The following is a 14885-nucleotide window of genomic DNA, read 5'->3' as shown; positions in this document are numbered from 1 at the left end:
TAATCCCTCCTCATAAGAGTTAAACATCCTTTGGAGTAAGACTCGCAAATTTGTTTGATGTCAACATGCATGTACCCACGTCATGCATGATTGAGTATACACATGCAAACACTTGTTTGTCTTAACATGTTGTCTTCCATGCCATGCCTTGTCACTTTGAGTTCATTGCCATGAATCAGTTTCTTTTCCATGACTATTTCAGTGCTTCCTTGTCCACATATCTATATCACTTTCCATATCTTGTCTCACATGACTCATAGACTACACCTAGGTCTAGATACAAACACACACTTTTGAACTTCTAGGATAAATCTAGGAGTGTCCAACTAGACCCATCAACCGACCCACCTGCCCAACCCAGTCAACCTGACCTGAGAACTGGCCGACCCGGTGCCGGCGACGGTCGGCAGCGGATCTCCATTCCCAAAACTTGAGACCAGCAGGTCGGTTGACAGATCAAAGCATGGAAAACGGATTTTCATCCGACCCGATCGAAAAACTCACCGGAAATAGCTTTCTCTGCGGATTGAAGTAGTTTGTCGGTCTATTTTGTCCAATCTATCGAGGTCCGGCGAGATCTCGACGAGATCTGGCCTGATCTCGTCGAGATCTTGCTTGATCTCTTCAAGATTGGGCCTGATCTAGTTGAGATCTACTGAGATCTCTTCAAGATTTGGCCTAATCTCGTTAAGATACACCAAGATCTCTTTGAAATTAGGTCAATCAAGCAAAAATATGCAGATTTTGGCAAAATCCAAGGACAGTCCAAGCTTGATTAGAAACCGACTAGAAAACAACAAAGTCCGACCACCCGAACCGTTGCCTCTGGCGGGTCAGTAGCAGGTCCAAGTTTAGGAGACCCGAAGTGATCAGGTCGGTTTTGAGTTGGCCACAAACTCGACCCAGACTGACCCTTGGACAGGCCTAGGTAAATCTATCCCCTGTCCAAATCAAGCAAAGATATATGATGGTCAGCTATGTCTGAGCAGGCTTGGAATGCCTAACCTCTTCCCATCATGTACCATTGATACAAATATATATATATTAAATAGTTGGGAGAGTGGGCATTTGAAATTTGAAATCTAGACAACTCCATTAAACCACCAGGAGGTGTTAGTTGAGTTACAAGGCTTTTAGAAGATTTTATGCATGATCCGTTCTAGACCAAGACCTACAGTGAATAGGACCTCTATGATAAAAAGCCCCCAAAAATTGTGGAATGCTAACTTCTTTTTTTTGGGGTTAAAAGTATTAAGATCTTCTTCAAGGCTAAGAACAATACTTCTTCTTCTTGTCAATAGCAAACCATCAAACTCTCCTAATTTTCTTCCAATATATTGCCGAACTTGCTTAGGATGCATGGAATCATTGCGGCAGAACACTTGTTAATAGCTAAATGAAACAGTCTTGTTTTAGTTGTAATAAACAACTAAAGAAAAATTCTTCTTGTTACTCCAAGAGAGTGAAGAAGTATAATAGGTAGTGAGAAATTGAATGATGTATCAATGAGTCATAATTAATCCCATTTTTTTAGAAAACATTCCGAGGGAATTGCAATCACAGTATTACTAACAATTAAGACTTGACCAGGACCTAGCTAAAGGAATTACATTCTAAAGAGAAGTGCCTTTAAGCATTGGGGACCTTGATAGAAAACATGGTGAGCATGTTACAGCTTTTATTTGATAGTCACTTTTTATCTCGCAAAAAAAAAAAAAAAGAAAAAAAAAAAGAAGGAAGTAAATAAGTTCACAGTACATTATGGTTTCTATTAATAGGTCTTCTAAAAATAAAAAGGGAAAAATGCTCCAACACTTCCCTAAACTTTCAAGTAGTGGTCATAACAGCTCTTGAACTTTAATTTTGGCTAATTTACTTTTTGAACTTTAGACTCCTGCCAAATCAATAACTCTGTTATTTTTCTATTAATAAACTTACGGTAAAACTCACATAAGAGGCACGTGGGAATAAAAACCAAAGTTGAATAGCCTGAACCATTGAGAGAGAGGGAGAAAGTTTAGGCTCAGTTTAGTGAGAGAGAGAGAGAGGGGAGATGATCCAACCAAAAGTCCATAACCACCTCGGTATCCTCTCTCCGGTGGCGGAGTTCCACCGTCGTCTCACAGACATTCACCGCTGGTATACTTTTCTCTTTCCCTTTTTTAATTTTTTTGTTGCTCTCAATTTTTCCAATTGTCTATGTGCGATTTTTTTTTTCCTTGATTTGATAGCTGTTTGTGGTGGATTGGGTAGGCTTGGTTGTGGTAAAATGCCCATAGTTGGTTGTTTTTCCAATTCACTGCTCTTTGTATGTAAAATGTAATGCTTTTTGAGAATGCTACATAGCTGTTTGATGAAATGCCTGAGAGGGATATGGCAGTTAGAGGGGATGGTTGTTTGTTAGGATTTTAGATGGGTTTGAAATTTCTTGATAATTATTGTAGTTTATTTTGATGCATTTCTAATAACTTAATCTTTTTGAGTATATTATTTTGATGAATCTGTTGATGAGAATTTACTTTGGCACAATATGGTTCTGAGCTAACTGGTGGGAGACAAGCTAGGCTACTATTATTAACTGTTTACTTGGCTTTTCTATAGTGAATGTGGTATATGTGTAGTTAGATGATTAATAAGTGAGCTTGATTGTTTCATATAAGCTAATGGAAATTAAAAATGAAACAAACGTTCAATTTGGGACTTAAAATTACTATACATATCAAGTGAGGTGATTGTGTTCTCTAGTATAATATCATGTCATTCTTTTAATGATTTGCGAAAGAAAATTTGAAAAAGCAGTGGCTGTATTACATTTGGTGGTTCAAAAGGTAACAATGGTTTTTTAAATTTTCTTCTTCTAAATGGTTCAAGGGAGATGATTTCGTTAGTTTGATTACTAGAGAAAAAGAAGAATACGATAATTTTAACTGGCCTTGAGTTTGTTGGTGATGTAAGTATGTAACCAATATTTGGAGTTATGAGCTTATGAATCATCCAGTTGAGGTTGATGAAATGTAGAAAATTATTATTTCATTACGTATTTCTTCTATATGCTGATCATTTTCATTGATTCAATTATATATTTTTGTTCTTTAGAACTTCTTTGCTTACATTATTGGAGTCCTGTTAATTGCAACTTAGTTTTGTTAAGGAAAAATTCAACAATACACGTAATGAATTTTTTATTATGGTTTTATTAGACTTAGTAGTATGAACTAATATCAACTGCAGATTACGTCTTAATGTGACAAGCTAAGGATAAAGCCATTAATTTTCATGACATGTGACACAAAGTTATACTTCTTTGAATCATGTCATGTGGTGAAAGATCCAGGTCTGGGGGGTGTTCATTTGTTTCTTTTAGGTTTCATTTACTAGTGTTTGGTTTCTGAGTTGTGCATAGTCTAATAAAAAAAAAAATTTGTTTATTTAATTTTTTGTTGTTGTGTAGGATCATAATGTATGCTATTGGAGAAGAAAAAAGTTGAAATGCACATAGAGGATCCCTAAGTGTCTTGGAGGACATATCAATATATTTTACCAAAATGTCAAACTCGTTTGTCATGTGGAGAAAATCATTCAACATGGAGGAGAAGTTTTTAGTGGCTTTTGTAAATCTACACTCTAGTACTAGCTTACTATATATACATTGCAATGACTATCTATGTAGGAGCCCTAAAAACAGGGCTTGTGATGTAATATACCTACCTATTTAGATTAGATGTAATATAATATAAAAATGTTCACAACTGTGTAATGTTCAACTTATGAAATTAATGGAATTCTATTAATGTATGAGTTATTGAAAAAGCTTCTAGCTTGAAGTGCTAATGTGGAAATTTAAAGAAAATTTCTCCTTTCAGAAAATAGTAGAAATTTCCTAAGAGCTTATTACTAAGAAAGCTAAAGAAAATTATCAAGAAAATTGTGAAATTTATCCTATCAGGAAGAGGCCAATATATGGGTTACATAAAATCATTCTTCTTAGCTAACACTAACAATATCAGGTTATTTGATTGCTTTGATATACATTAATCGATGAAATATCAAACCAAAAGGTTTACAAATAGTAAAATGTTCTCCTCAACTACCATGAATTAAAATATCAACGAGCATTTACAAATAGTAAATTGATTCAAAAAAATAACACCCATTTGTGTTTGAGATGCATCTATCTTCCAACCACTTTTTTTTCATTAGAATTTTTTTTACATCTAGTTGTTACTCTTCACTTTATTGCCTGATCATGATTTTCTGTAATACACCTCTCCTTTAGTGCCTCGACTACATGGGATACAAATTTGCGTCCATCTATTAGCTATACATTCTTCATGCGAGTGTGTTGGTTAAACTCATGGAACCTAGGCCTTGAATTCCCTTCCTCATCAAATGAATTTGTAGGAAGTGACAGTAGACATTTATCCATGGCTGCAATACAAAATTAACAAGAAGATTAATAGAAAGAGATGGAGAGAGAACAACATAGAGAAAAGTAAAAAAAAAATACTAACTTCCCCATCCATAAGCTAAACTATTCCGTTAAAGTTTGAGATTTTTACCCGTTTTATTCCCCCCAAAAAATAGAAAAGAAAAAGAAACTAGTTTTGTCCATATTCTTGCCACTTATTAAATAAACAATATAGAGAACATAATTCATTGCAAATAGCCAATAAAGAGTCAAATAATTGTAAGGAGTCATTCTATGTGATACACACAATATCCCAAATACTAAAAGGTTCCCTTATTTCAAAAGGAATTGAATGCAAAAAACTTAACATGGTCATTTGGTATACATATTACAGCATCTATAACCATTAACTAATTGAGGTTTGAAAGCCAAGTGCTAAAATATACACACCAAGTGCTAAAATACCACCCCTTTACAAGCATTGAAAATCAAAATGAAGTTTTTAAGAAATGCATCAAAATAAACTTGAATTATTGTCAAAAAATTGCAAACCCATCTAAAATCCAACCAATCAACCAAACCCCATTAGAGATAATCCTGGAATATGATTACCTTACTGCCACTGATTATATCATTTGTCTAGTTTATTATTACTAATATATGGAATGTTGTTTTAGTATTAAAGAAGTAGTTCTCACGATGAACTACCTTAATTTGTAGCAAGTAAATAATGGATATCGTTCTATGTAGGAGAAAACGTGCCAAAGTAGCCTAGCTTCTCCCACCAATTAGCTCGCAACCATATGGTGCCAAAGGAATTCTCACCAACGGATTTGTCATAATAATATACTAAAAAAGATTAAGTTATTAGAAATGCATCAAAAGAAACTATAGTTATTATCAAGAAATTTCAAACCCATCTAAAATCCTACCAAACAAACAACCCCTCTAATGGCCATATCCCTCTTAGGCATTTCATCAAACAACTATGTAGCATACTAAAAAAGCATTGCATTTTATATAGAAAGAGCAGTGAATTGGAAAAACAACCAACTATGGGCATTTTACCACAGCCAAGCCTACCCAATACACCACAACCAGCTATCAAACCAAGAAAAAAAAATAGCACAAGGAGAATTGGAAAAACTGAGAGCAGCAAAAAAAATAAAAAAAGGGAAAGAGAAAAGTATACCGGCGGTGAACAGCCAGTGAGACGACGGTGGAACTCTGGCACCGAAGAGAGGATATCGAGGTGGTTATGGACTTCTAGTTGGATCATCTCCCCTCTCTCCCTCTCTAAACTAAGCCCAAACTTTCTCCCTCTCTCTAAATTGTTCAGGCTGTTCAGCTTTAGTTTTTATTCCCATGTGCCTCTCACATGAGTTTTACTGTTAGTTTATTAGTTGAAGAATAATAGAGGTATTGATTTGGAAGAGTCTAAAGTTCAAGAAGTAAATTGGCCAAAATTAAAGTTCAAGGGGTGTTATGGCCACTACTTGAAAGTTCAAGGGGGTATTGGAGCATTTTTCTCAAATAAAAATAAAATTAATGAACAAAAAAGATAGGAGAGGCACCCACTAAGACTGAATTTTATAATACAATTGATTCTTTGTTTTTATTAGTTTTTGTTATTTTCCAAATATAGGTGAGAACCTTTTGAAGCCTCCTTTATGAATGTACAAGGAGTCAAGGACACCCGTTAACATAAATCTATCTCAATTTAAGGTCACACCATTTTATGACCATCCAAATAACAACATACAAGGTAGAAATCAATAAATTAGGGACAAGGATTTTCATTTCTCTTTGACTCTCTTTTTCAAAAAATTTTATATTATAAAAGTCATATTCAGGTGACTATTTTTATAATTACAAGTTTACAACTATCATCTTAACAAGTAACAAAAAAATTGTGTTTCTAGTGTTTCTTTACTAGGATAGGAATAAGGATAATAGCTAAAGGAAAAGGTTTCTCTTTAAAATGCTTCTCCTCTCCATTCATGCAATTAATAAGGCTAAATAGCTTGCCGATTAGCTATTATATATGTCAAACTTGGATGTTCTAAAGTTATATTGTGTATTGAGAATCTTTGCTAAGAAAGCAGCTGAGTTCTGAAAATCAATTCTTAATTTAGGTGAGCCTCATGGGAGTATTTGAATTGCAGTGGCAAATCAAATACTTGTACATCCAAAATTAGTGGTGACCATAAAGTGCTATTGCCTACTCAATAATTTGTAATCAAAAATAAATTTTGGAAATGTATAGACCAGCCACAGTGTTCTTGGCATACATGGTGCATGATGTACAAATCAAAATTTCCATGAATCTGTACAAAATATAACATTCTTATTTATTTATATTACCTATTGCATAATAAATATTTTATAGTATTGTTTTTTTATTGATACGCATAATATTTGTTTTTAACTTGCTAATGTAAATGTAGACCTCATTATAAAAAATCTCATAAAATTCCTTACTTTACACTTCAGATATTTTCATCAGTGATGTATCCCTTTGCAATGGACAATACTCTCTTCCTAGGTAGTTTTAGTAAATAGAAAACGAAACTTCTAGTACCACAAAAAAAAAAATACATAATTTTTGCCACAACTCTCCATGTGATTGCCTGTGATTAGTGAATAAAAAAAAGCTTCACGTGAAAGTGACAAGAGGCTAGTCATAATCTGCCACATAGAATAATTATGGCAAAAGTTGTGAATTTATTTGTAGGAATAGAATAACTCAAAAGAAATACAAAGTCTTGCATTGATGATATGATTGAAAAATAGCTACTCTCTCTCTCTCTCTCTCTCTCTCTCTCTCTCTCTCTCTCTCTCTCTCTCTCTCATATATATATACACATATAAAGCCAAAACTCAAAGAAAATCAAATTTGAATCTAATTGTACGCCATGTGTCTTATTTAATTTTTAATTTTTGTGCCAAGTAAATTATTGAGTGTAAAAATTGAAAAATCCAAATCCAATTAAATTCTAAATTGGAATACAATTCTACGCCGCGTATCCATCTAAAGATGTAAGCTAATACTATGTATAATTTCAACATCTTCTATAAAAAAAATGTATAATGTGGGGCTACATACTAGTAAAATTAACTTAAATTACAAACCTTTAAACTTAAAAGGAGGCAAATAATTGATAATAGAAAAATAAATTAAGTTTTTGGGAATCAATTATCAAATGGAATAAATTATAAATGTGAGGAGTTCATACGTTGGAAGAGTTGGATTGCATAAAATTCAATTCTTCATGATCCAAATTCCACCTTTTCTTTTTCTTTCAAAGCAAATTGAAATAAGGAACATTTATATTCCCATTTTTAATTTGGAATTTGATTGTTCAAGATCCATATTATCTTTATTCTCACTCAAATTTATTCTATTATTATTGCAAATGTTTTGGCGCACGCGCGCGCACACACACACACACATATATATAAAGATTTTTTAATTAAATAGTTTTTTTTTTTTTTGAGAAAGTATTTTTTAACACACACACACGGGGATAGGGGAAAATGTTTTTTAAAGAAACTTACAGTAGTGTATATCCAAAAGGGCCTAACTCTTGAGAGAGTGGGCATTTGAAAATTGAGATCTAGGCAACACCTTTAAACCACCAAGAGGTGTTAGTGGAGCTACAAGGCTCTTAGAAGGTTTTATGCATGATTCGCTCTAGACCAAGACCTAAGGCTAAGAGCATTAGTATCAGGTGTGCCAAATGTCAAATATTTGGCATTTGGTGCACTAAACACCAAAAAACCTCTCACATGAGATGTTTCAAAATATTTGGCATAGATGAACAATATTGTTCTAAATTTAGAATGATACGGATAAAAATGCAAAAAAAAACTATAATTCATTTTCTCTCTCCTCTTTATGACTTTTTTCTTCTCTCTCTTTCTTTTATCTTCCTCACTCTTTTATCTTCTATCACTCTCTGTTTTTTCTCCTTTCTTCTTCTTTCTTCTTTGCCTCTCTCTTTCTTTCTTTTTTCCTATCACTCTCTCTCTCTCTTTATCTTCTTTCTTCTTTCTTCTTAGACCGTCTCTCACTTTCTTTCTTCTCTTTTCTTCTTTCTACTCTCTCTCTCTCTCTTTCTAGGTGTCCCTCAATGAAGATTCACCACTATCTCTCTCTCTCTCTCTCTCTCCTTGCCACAAATCTTCTCTCTCTCCTCGCCGTGGAGATCGGTCATTGTCATTGAGATTGTGGGTAGGGGTGACAATTCGTGTTCATGTATCGGGTTTATGTCGTGTCAACTTAAGAGTATCTAACTGTATCTAACTATATAAGTCAACACTAACTCGACATGTTTATTAAACGGGTCAAGATTTCTCAACTCTAACACAACCCATTTATTAAATGAGCTAGTCGAGTCGACCTGTTTATCAGATTTTATCAAAATTAAAAAAAAAAAAAATATATATATATATATAAAAAAAAAAAAAAAAAAAAAAGGAGAAAACGCGGACGCAGCACCTAAACGTGCTATCCAAACGCCCTCTTTGTGTTCAATGCAAAATTCTTGCTTCAAGGCTACATTCCATCCTTTGCTCGAGCTGGTGCAGAAGAATTATGCTATTTGATTTTGTGGTTAAGGGTTATGTGTTTGGTAATATCTAAAGAAAGAAGACTTTAGCCAAGGAGTGATAACATAATTTAGATTCAAGGATTGTGATTAAGTATAGAACATGAAATTAAGATATTCGAGACTAAGTTGCTATAGTTATGTCAATCATGTCTAAGTGCATAACATAATATAAGACTATAGGAGGCTAAGTTATTCTATTTTGTGCTACTTTTAGGCTAACCAGAAATACAAAGAAAATAATTTCTATTATAAGAAAGGCTAGAGTATTTGTATTGATCCATTCATAATAAAGTGACTAAATTTTATGCTAACCGTTAACCTACCGTAACTCTTGTCTTTTGCAACAACATATGATTTGATATTAACAAACACTTGGTTCAAGAAGGGAGAATCTCACTCAATTACCTTAAGAGTGGGGCAAACGTTAGTCAAATAAATTTAATCTTTACTCGAAAAGTGTATAAAAGAGCAATAAGTTCAATGATTTGAAATAACATCAAATGGGTCGAGTGTTAGGTTGCCCAATTGAAAATCTGACCAAACTAATCCATTTGATTGACGGCAAATCTCATCCTTCACTAAGGTAATCGTGTCAAGTGCCACGTCGAGTCCAAAACTGACTTGACGTCATCTAAGGATACCCCTAATTAAGAGTTGTGAACAAACTTAAACTCCTTTAAGAAAATATCAAAACAAACTTACAACCTACAAATTAAGCTTACATATCCTATTAAAGAAAGAAAAGAAAAAAAAAAAGAAGTTCAAGATTTCCATTTTCAACTAATTTTTTGACTGAAAGATTTCAACTAATTAAGGCTATTAAACTATAACATAATAAGCAAACAAACCTATTTCAAGAAAATAATAAGCTCTATTAAAAAATAAAAATAAACAAGCAAGCAAACCAAAACAGATGCTGACGTGGCAGGACATAAGGGTAGTAGACCACACACACTGAAGTCTGAACTGAACTCTGCGTTCCGAAGAATCTTCCTCTCTAGCTGTTGCTTTTGGGCTTTAGATCTCTGATTCAAGTAAGAATCACTCACTCTTCTTTTTTTCTTTTTCGCATGTCATTTCAATTTGATATATATATTTTGAGGATTTGGCAAACTTAGTTGTTTTTGTTTGCTTGCCCCGAAAATTTTGGGAAATCAAATTGTAAGTCCGGAAAATAGTTTTCAATGTCAAACCCAGTTTTAATTTGATATCGTAATATGTGGGTTACTACTGGTGTTTGGGTTAGCCTCATAGATATGCTATAAAATTGTAATACCCATTATCCAAAATCTGCTTAATTGAGTTTTTGTAGATACTTTTTTGTATAACATTTGTTTTTGAATAGAAGAGCTTGTTATTGAATTTGTTTTAATTTGTTTTTACTCATTAGCAATCCTAGTTTTAGCTTGTTATATTATGTGGGTCAAGACTGGTTTTTGTGTTAGCTTCATAGATATTCTGTAAATTTTTGTACCCATCATCCAAAATCTGGTTAATTGAGTTTTTGTAGACATTTATCTTGGGTATCTGTTTGTATGTCATTGATTTTTGAATAGATGAACTTGTTGTTGAGTGGGGATGCCCTTGAAATGATTTTATTTTGTTTTATTTTACTTTTTTTTTTTGAGATTGGTTGTTATGAGGGGTGCAAAATGGTTTTCTGGCAGTGGATGAACACCATTCTTCAGGTGAGGATGGGGATATGATAGAGAGTTCTAATGGGAAGGATTTGGTTTCAACTGAAGGGAGTTCAGATATGGAGCCGTATGTGGGTATGGATTTTGAATCTGAGGAGGCTGCCAAGGTGTTCTATGATGCATACGCCACACGCATGGGATTCATCATGCGCGTTGATGCATTTCGGAGATCAATGCGTGATGGGAAAGTTGTTTGGCGCCGACTTGTGTGTAATAAAGAGGGTTTTCGTAAATTGAGGCCCAAAAGAAGTGAAAATAGGAAACCTCGGGCAATCACAAGGGAAGGTTGTAAGGCAATGATAGTGGTGAAGAAAGAGAAAACTGGGAAATGGGTTGTTACAAGATTTGTAAAGGAGCATAATCATCCATTGGTAGTTACACCTGCTAATGGTAGACGAAGTGTGCTTCTATCGCAAACACCCGTGAGTGCTCAATTAACTTCTATACAAATAGTTGCCAATATGCTCTTTTCTTTTATAAAAGTTGCATTATCTACTAGTATAATGTGGTTTTAAACCATTATATTCTTATACTGTTACAGTAGAATCATAGAAAATTTCAAGCAGTTATAACTTGGATATCTAACAGAACATGGGGGTAGCTTTATGTTAGTTGAGTACCAAATTTTTTAGTTCTTAATAAGGTTAAATTTTATTCTAGTTTATGTTGTTAGCCAAAAGCGTTGTAGCTCAACTAGTTGGCACCTCTTGGTGTGTCCATGACATCCATGGTTCAAATCCCCCCTCCTTCATTGTAAGTATTGAATTATCCAAAAAAAAATGTTGTTAAAATTTCTCCTTCGTAAAAAAAAAAATCCTGCTAGCTTACTAATATTTCCCTATTTCCAAAAGTTAAAAAATGTTATGATCTTCCTCCTAACAGTTATTCTGATGCTTTCGTGATTTTTCCCTCATAGAATGCGTAAATAATGTATGTCCTGTAGTCATGCAATAGAACCTAACGTTAGGTTTATATGATTTGAAGTTTTTACTTGTTGGCAAATTAGTTTTAGTTACAAGATGCAATTATGTTGGTAGATAATAAGGTCAATAAGATGAATTTGTTTGATCATATGTGCTTAGAAAGGTTATCCTTTCTGTGCTTTTGATCTCTTTGAGAAGTATCGAACCCTTGTCATGTATCTTTGTTATTGGATGATTCTACTTGTGACATTGAAGGATATGTTAATGGTAGTTGTTCTCTAGTATAATAAATTTTCAGTTTTTGTTAAGGTAAAAAGTTGTGGAGAGATGTTGCATTGTCAATATACTAGTTATGTTTGGAGTATAAATGAGAGAAAATTTGGTTCAAATCAGCATAATGTCTAGTACCCGCATCAATTCCCCTAGGTGGGAGAGACTTGGTCTTTTTGAGTATAGCTATAGGTAGTACTCTAGTGTCAATTAGCGTTGAGCAATCCTCCACCATCCAACCGCAAGGTCATTGGGTGGAGTTAAAGAGGGCGCAGACTTACCCATAAGTAATGGATTGGGTTTTATTTCTTTTTCTTCTTCTTCTTCTTTTAAAAATGGGTTAGGTTAGGGTAATGGGTTGGGCATTTAATGTGTCAGGTTGATTGAGGGACTGATTTGGGCTGGGCTTGAGTGTTGTTTACCTTTCAAATGAGTTGATTTGAAGGCTTGTGGACATTGGGCCTTTGGGTACGAATCATGCTTGTCTTTTTTCTTTTTCTTTTTTTTGGGTCACTCTTGGCTGCAAGGTTGAAGTTAATGAGTGGCAAATGGAGGTTTCCAAGAGCCAACAGGGGAATGATGGGTTTGATGGCAATGGTGGGGCTCATGGCGGGGGCTTGGGCTATGGATTTTCTAGGTGGTGGCAGGATGGGTTCTTGGTGGAGGTTGAGCTCTAGTGATGGGTTGGAGCAAGGTGGATTTTTGTGCAATTTGGGTCATAGTTTTAGGTTTTGGCTGACTGTGGGGTGAGATTTTGTGGTGTTTTGATCACTGTGGGTGGTTGGATTTGGGCAGATTGGGTAACTTCAGGTTTACGGGTATGGATGCGAATTGGTTAATAATGTTGGTGTTGGTGATGCTGTCTTGAATATTGGTGTGGAAAAGCAAGATTATGATGGATTGAGGCTTGCTCTGATACTAAATTTGGTGCAGCACAGGTAGATACACAAATAGAAAATAAAGGGAAACAAGGGAAATGGGCACAAACTCTAGGCTTCAACTACCTAGGACTGCTTGGAATCACCACCAAGCTATAGAGGAAACTCAGCTGAGTATTTTTTATCCATTGAATCATTCAAAATTCAACGTCCCAAACATCTACTGGAACCTCTTTTAATAGGGTTTTCAAGCTGACATCAACAAGGAACGTTATAATCATGCCATGAATACAATTCCATAAAATCCTCAATCAAAATCATTCAAATTTCAAATAAGCACAAATTTGGTTTAAATCAGCATAATATTTGGTGTCCGCACTATGGAACCTCTTTTGTTCATAAATTATCTTCATTTGAGGCTTTTTTTTTTTCCTTGTTTCTGTACATCTTGAAATCTTTAACATTGTTAAAATGAAAAATTTTCTGATTACCAAACTATTATTTTCTTTAATGAAGGCCTTTTTGAAGCAGTATTAATGCTGTTTATGTTTAGATTTCTATAAAAGATAATGATATCTTTGAATGAGTATTAATTAGTCATCTACTGAATAAGATGCTCAAAGTTCTAGATGCTTGAAGAAAAGAAGGCATATATTCCTTTAATAGTGGTCAATGTTATTAAAAGTGCCTTGGTGCAAGTGTGCCAAGGGTGAAGCTCTAGGAGTGAAGCACTTTTGTTACCTGAATGATGCACGTAAGGTGCACTGGGAAAGTTCAAACTTTCAAAGTATATGAATCAATTACAATTAACTGTTGGATCATAAAATTAGTTATTGGATTATAAAAAACACTATTCTTAGGCTGTGCTAACTACAAACAAAAATATTTCTTATTATATATATCAAAACCTACAGGATAAGATTTAGAAGAAAATAAAAGGTTGTTGGTTAGCAGATAACTCTTTAAAGTGATTTACTGGCAAACCTCAAGGGATTTTTTTGATATTATTACTGAAAATATATTGCTATTTATCTTTAAAATTAAATGTTATGAATATTTCTCTAGACTTTAGATTACATTTTTAAAAATGTGCACTTTAATTGAATCAGGCATGCACCTGCGCTTTGCATTTTCTGTCTAGGCTCTAGGAGGCATTTGCATTTAAATGCACCTGGAACTTTTAACAACACTGAGAATGGCTGGAAGTCAATGATTTCAAATTTGTAGATTCTGAAAGCTTGGAAAAGCCATAGCTCACTCTTGAGATATTAATTTGTTTTGTGAAAAAGGTTAGCGAAGTCCTGCAGACCTTGGCTTCTCTAATTCACTAGATGACACTTGAACAATGAGATGATTTTTTATAGCAGTCAATCATTTAGCTTTTCCACTATATGAATAGAAGAGCAGGAAAATCAGTGGCATTATCTTTTCCAAGTCCCCTTACACGTAAGAAAATGTTAGTGCTTTGAATCTTTTAATCCACTAACATTATAAAAATTGTTGTCCTTGACAATGATGTTGGATATTTTTCCTGATAATTTTTCCTAATAGATAATTGAAGAACAAAAATATTAATATTGTTTCTCTCTCTCTCTCTCTCTCTCTCTCCCCTCCAGCAAATGAATTCTGACCTTGAAATGGGTACCTTAATTGTTATGATTTCTTTGATTTGATAATTTGGTTTTTTGAGCCATAAAAAATACATTATATTTTTGTTGGAGAAAAGCTTCTTTACATTTTACTATCAATATGTTTTTAGTGTTGTTCATATTTCATTCAGGATGAGAAAGATGTAAAAATTCGAGAATTGACTGCTGAGTTACAGCGAGAGCGAAAGCGATCTGCAGCTTTTCAAGAACAACTTGATATGGTTCTAAGAGATATGGAGGACCATTCGCATCACCTATCTAGAAACATTGATGACATAGTTCAAAGTGTGAGGGAAATTGAATCAAAGAGGTTAGCCCTTTCGCATAGCTAGTGGCTGCAGTAGATGTTCAATTTGATTTGTCTCTGTACAATTTCTTTGATTATGTATCATTTATTTTCAAGATATAAATTTTAGTTGTAGGTTTTTCTTTTTAGTCTGGCATTGT

General features: G+C 34.0%; 1 protein-coding gene and 2 long non-coding RNA genes across 4 annotated transcripts; 2 read left to right on the top strand and 1 right to left on the bottom strand.

Annotated features, from left to right (window-relative positions):
* Positions 1 to 1804: 1804 nt before the first annotated feature.
* Positions 1805 to 3795, top strand: LOC111990838 (uncharacterized). Its single transcript, XR_002880700.2, has 2 exons — positions 1805 to 2139; positions 3452 to 3795. It is a non-coding gene; the product is annotated as an uncharacterized LOC111990838 (long non-coding RNA).
* Positions 3796 to 4003: 208 nt separating this feature from the next.
* LOC111990839 (uncharacterized) lies at positions 4004 to 5903 on the bottom strand. Its single transcript, XR_002880701.2, has 2 exons — positions 5601 to 5903; positions 4004 to 4428 (listed from the first exon to the last, which is right to left on the bottom strand). It is a non-coding gene; the product is annotated as an uncharacterized LOC111990839 (long non-coding RNA).
* Positions 5904 to 9908: 4005 nt separating this feature from the next.
* LOC112024819 (protein FAR1-RELATED SEQUENCE 5) lies at positions 9909 to 14873 on the top strand. 2 transcript variants are annotated; one of them, XM_024057467.2, is made up of 3 exons: positions 9909 to 10055; positions 10689 to 11140; positions 14549 to 14873. In XM_024057467.2, coding segments are annotated over exons 1-3 (675 nt in total). In that variant the 5' UTR covers positions 9909 to 10054; the 3' UTR covers positions 14771 to 14873. The 2 variants fall into 2 exon arrangements, with proteins under 2 accessions (XP_023913235.1, XP_023913236.1); XM_024057468.2 differs by having other exon boundaries at positions 9915 to 10055; positions 14570 to 14873.
* The last annotated feature ends 12 nt before the right edge of the window (positions 14874 to 14885 follow it).

Source organism: Quercus suber, unplaced genomic scaffold (genome assembly GCF_002906115.3).
Source record: "Quercus suber isolate HL8 unplaced genomic scaffold, Cork oak 2.0 scaffold_1119, whole genome shotgun sequence".
In the NCBI taxonomy this organism is placed as follows: Eukaryota; Viridiplantae; Streptophyta; class Magnoliopsida; order Fagales; family Fagaceae; genus Quercus; species Quercus suber.
The sequence above is the reverse complement of the archived record's forward strand: the minus strand, read 5'-3'. Positions and strand labels throughout refer to the sequence as shown.

Bases quoted from the DNA above. Each gene is read 5' to 3' on its own strand.
- LOC112024819 (XM_024057467.2), top strand. The intron at 11,141-14,548 runs GTGAGTGCTCAA...ATATGTTTTTAG, and splicing joins TGCTTCTATCGCAAACACCC to TGTTGTTCATATTTCATTCA.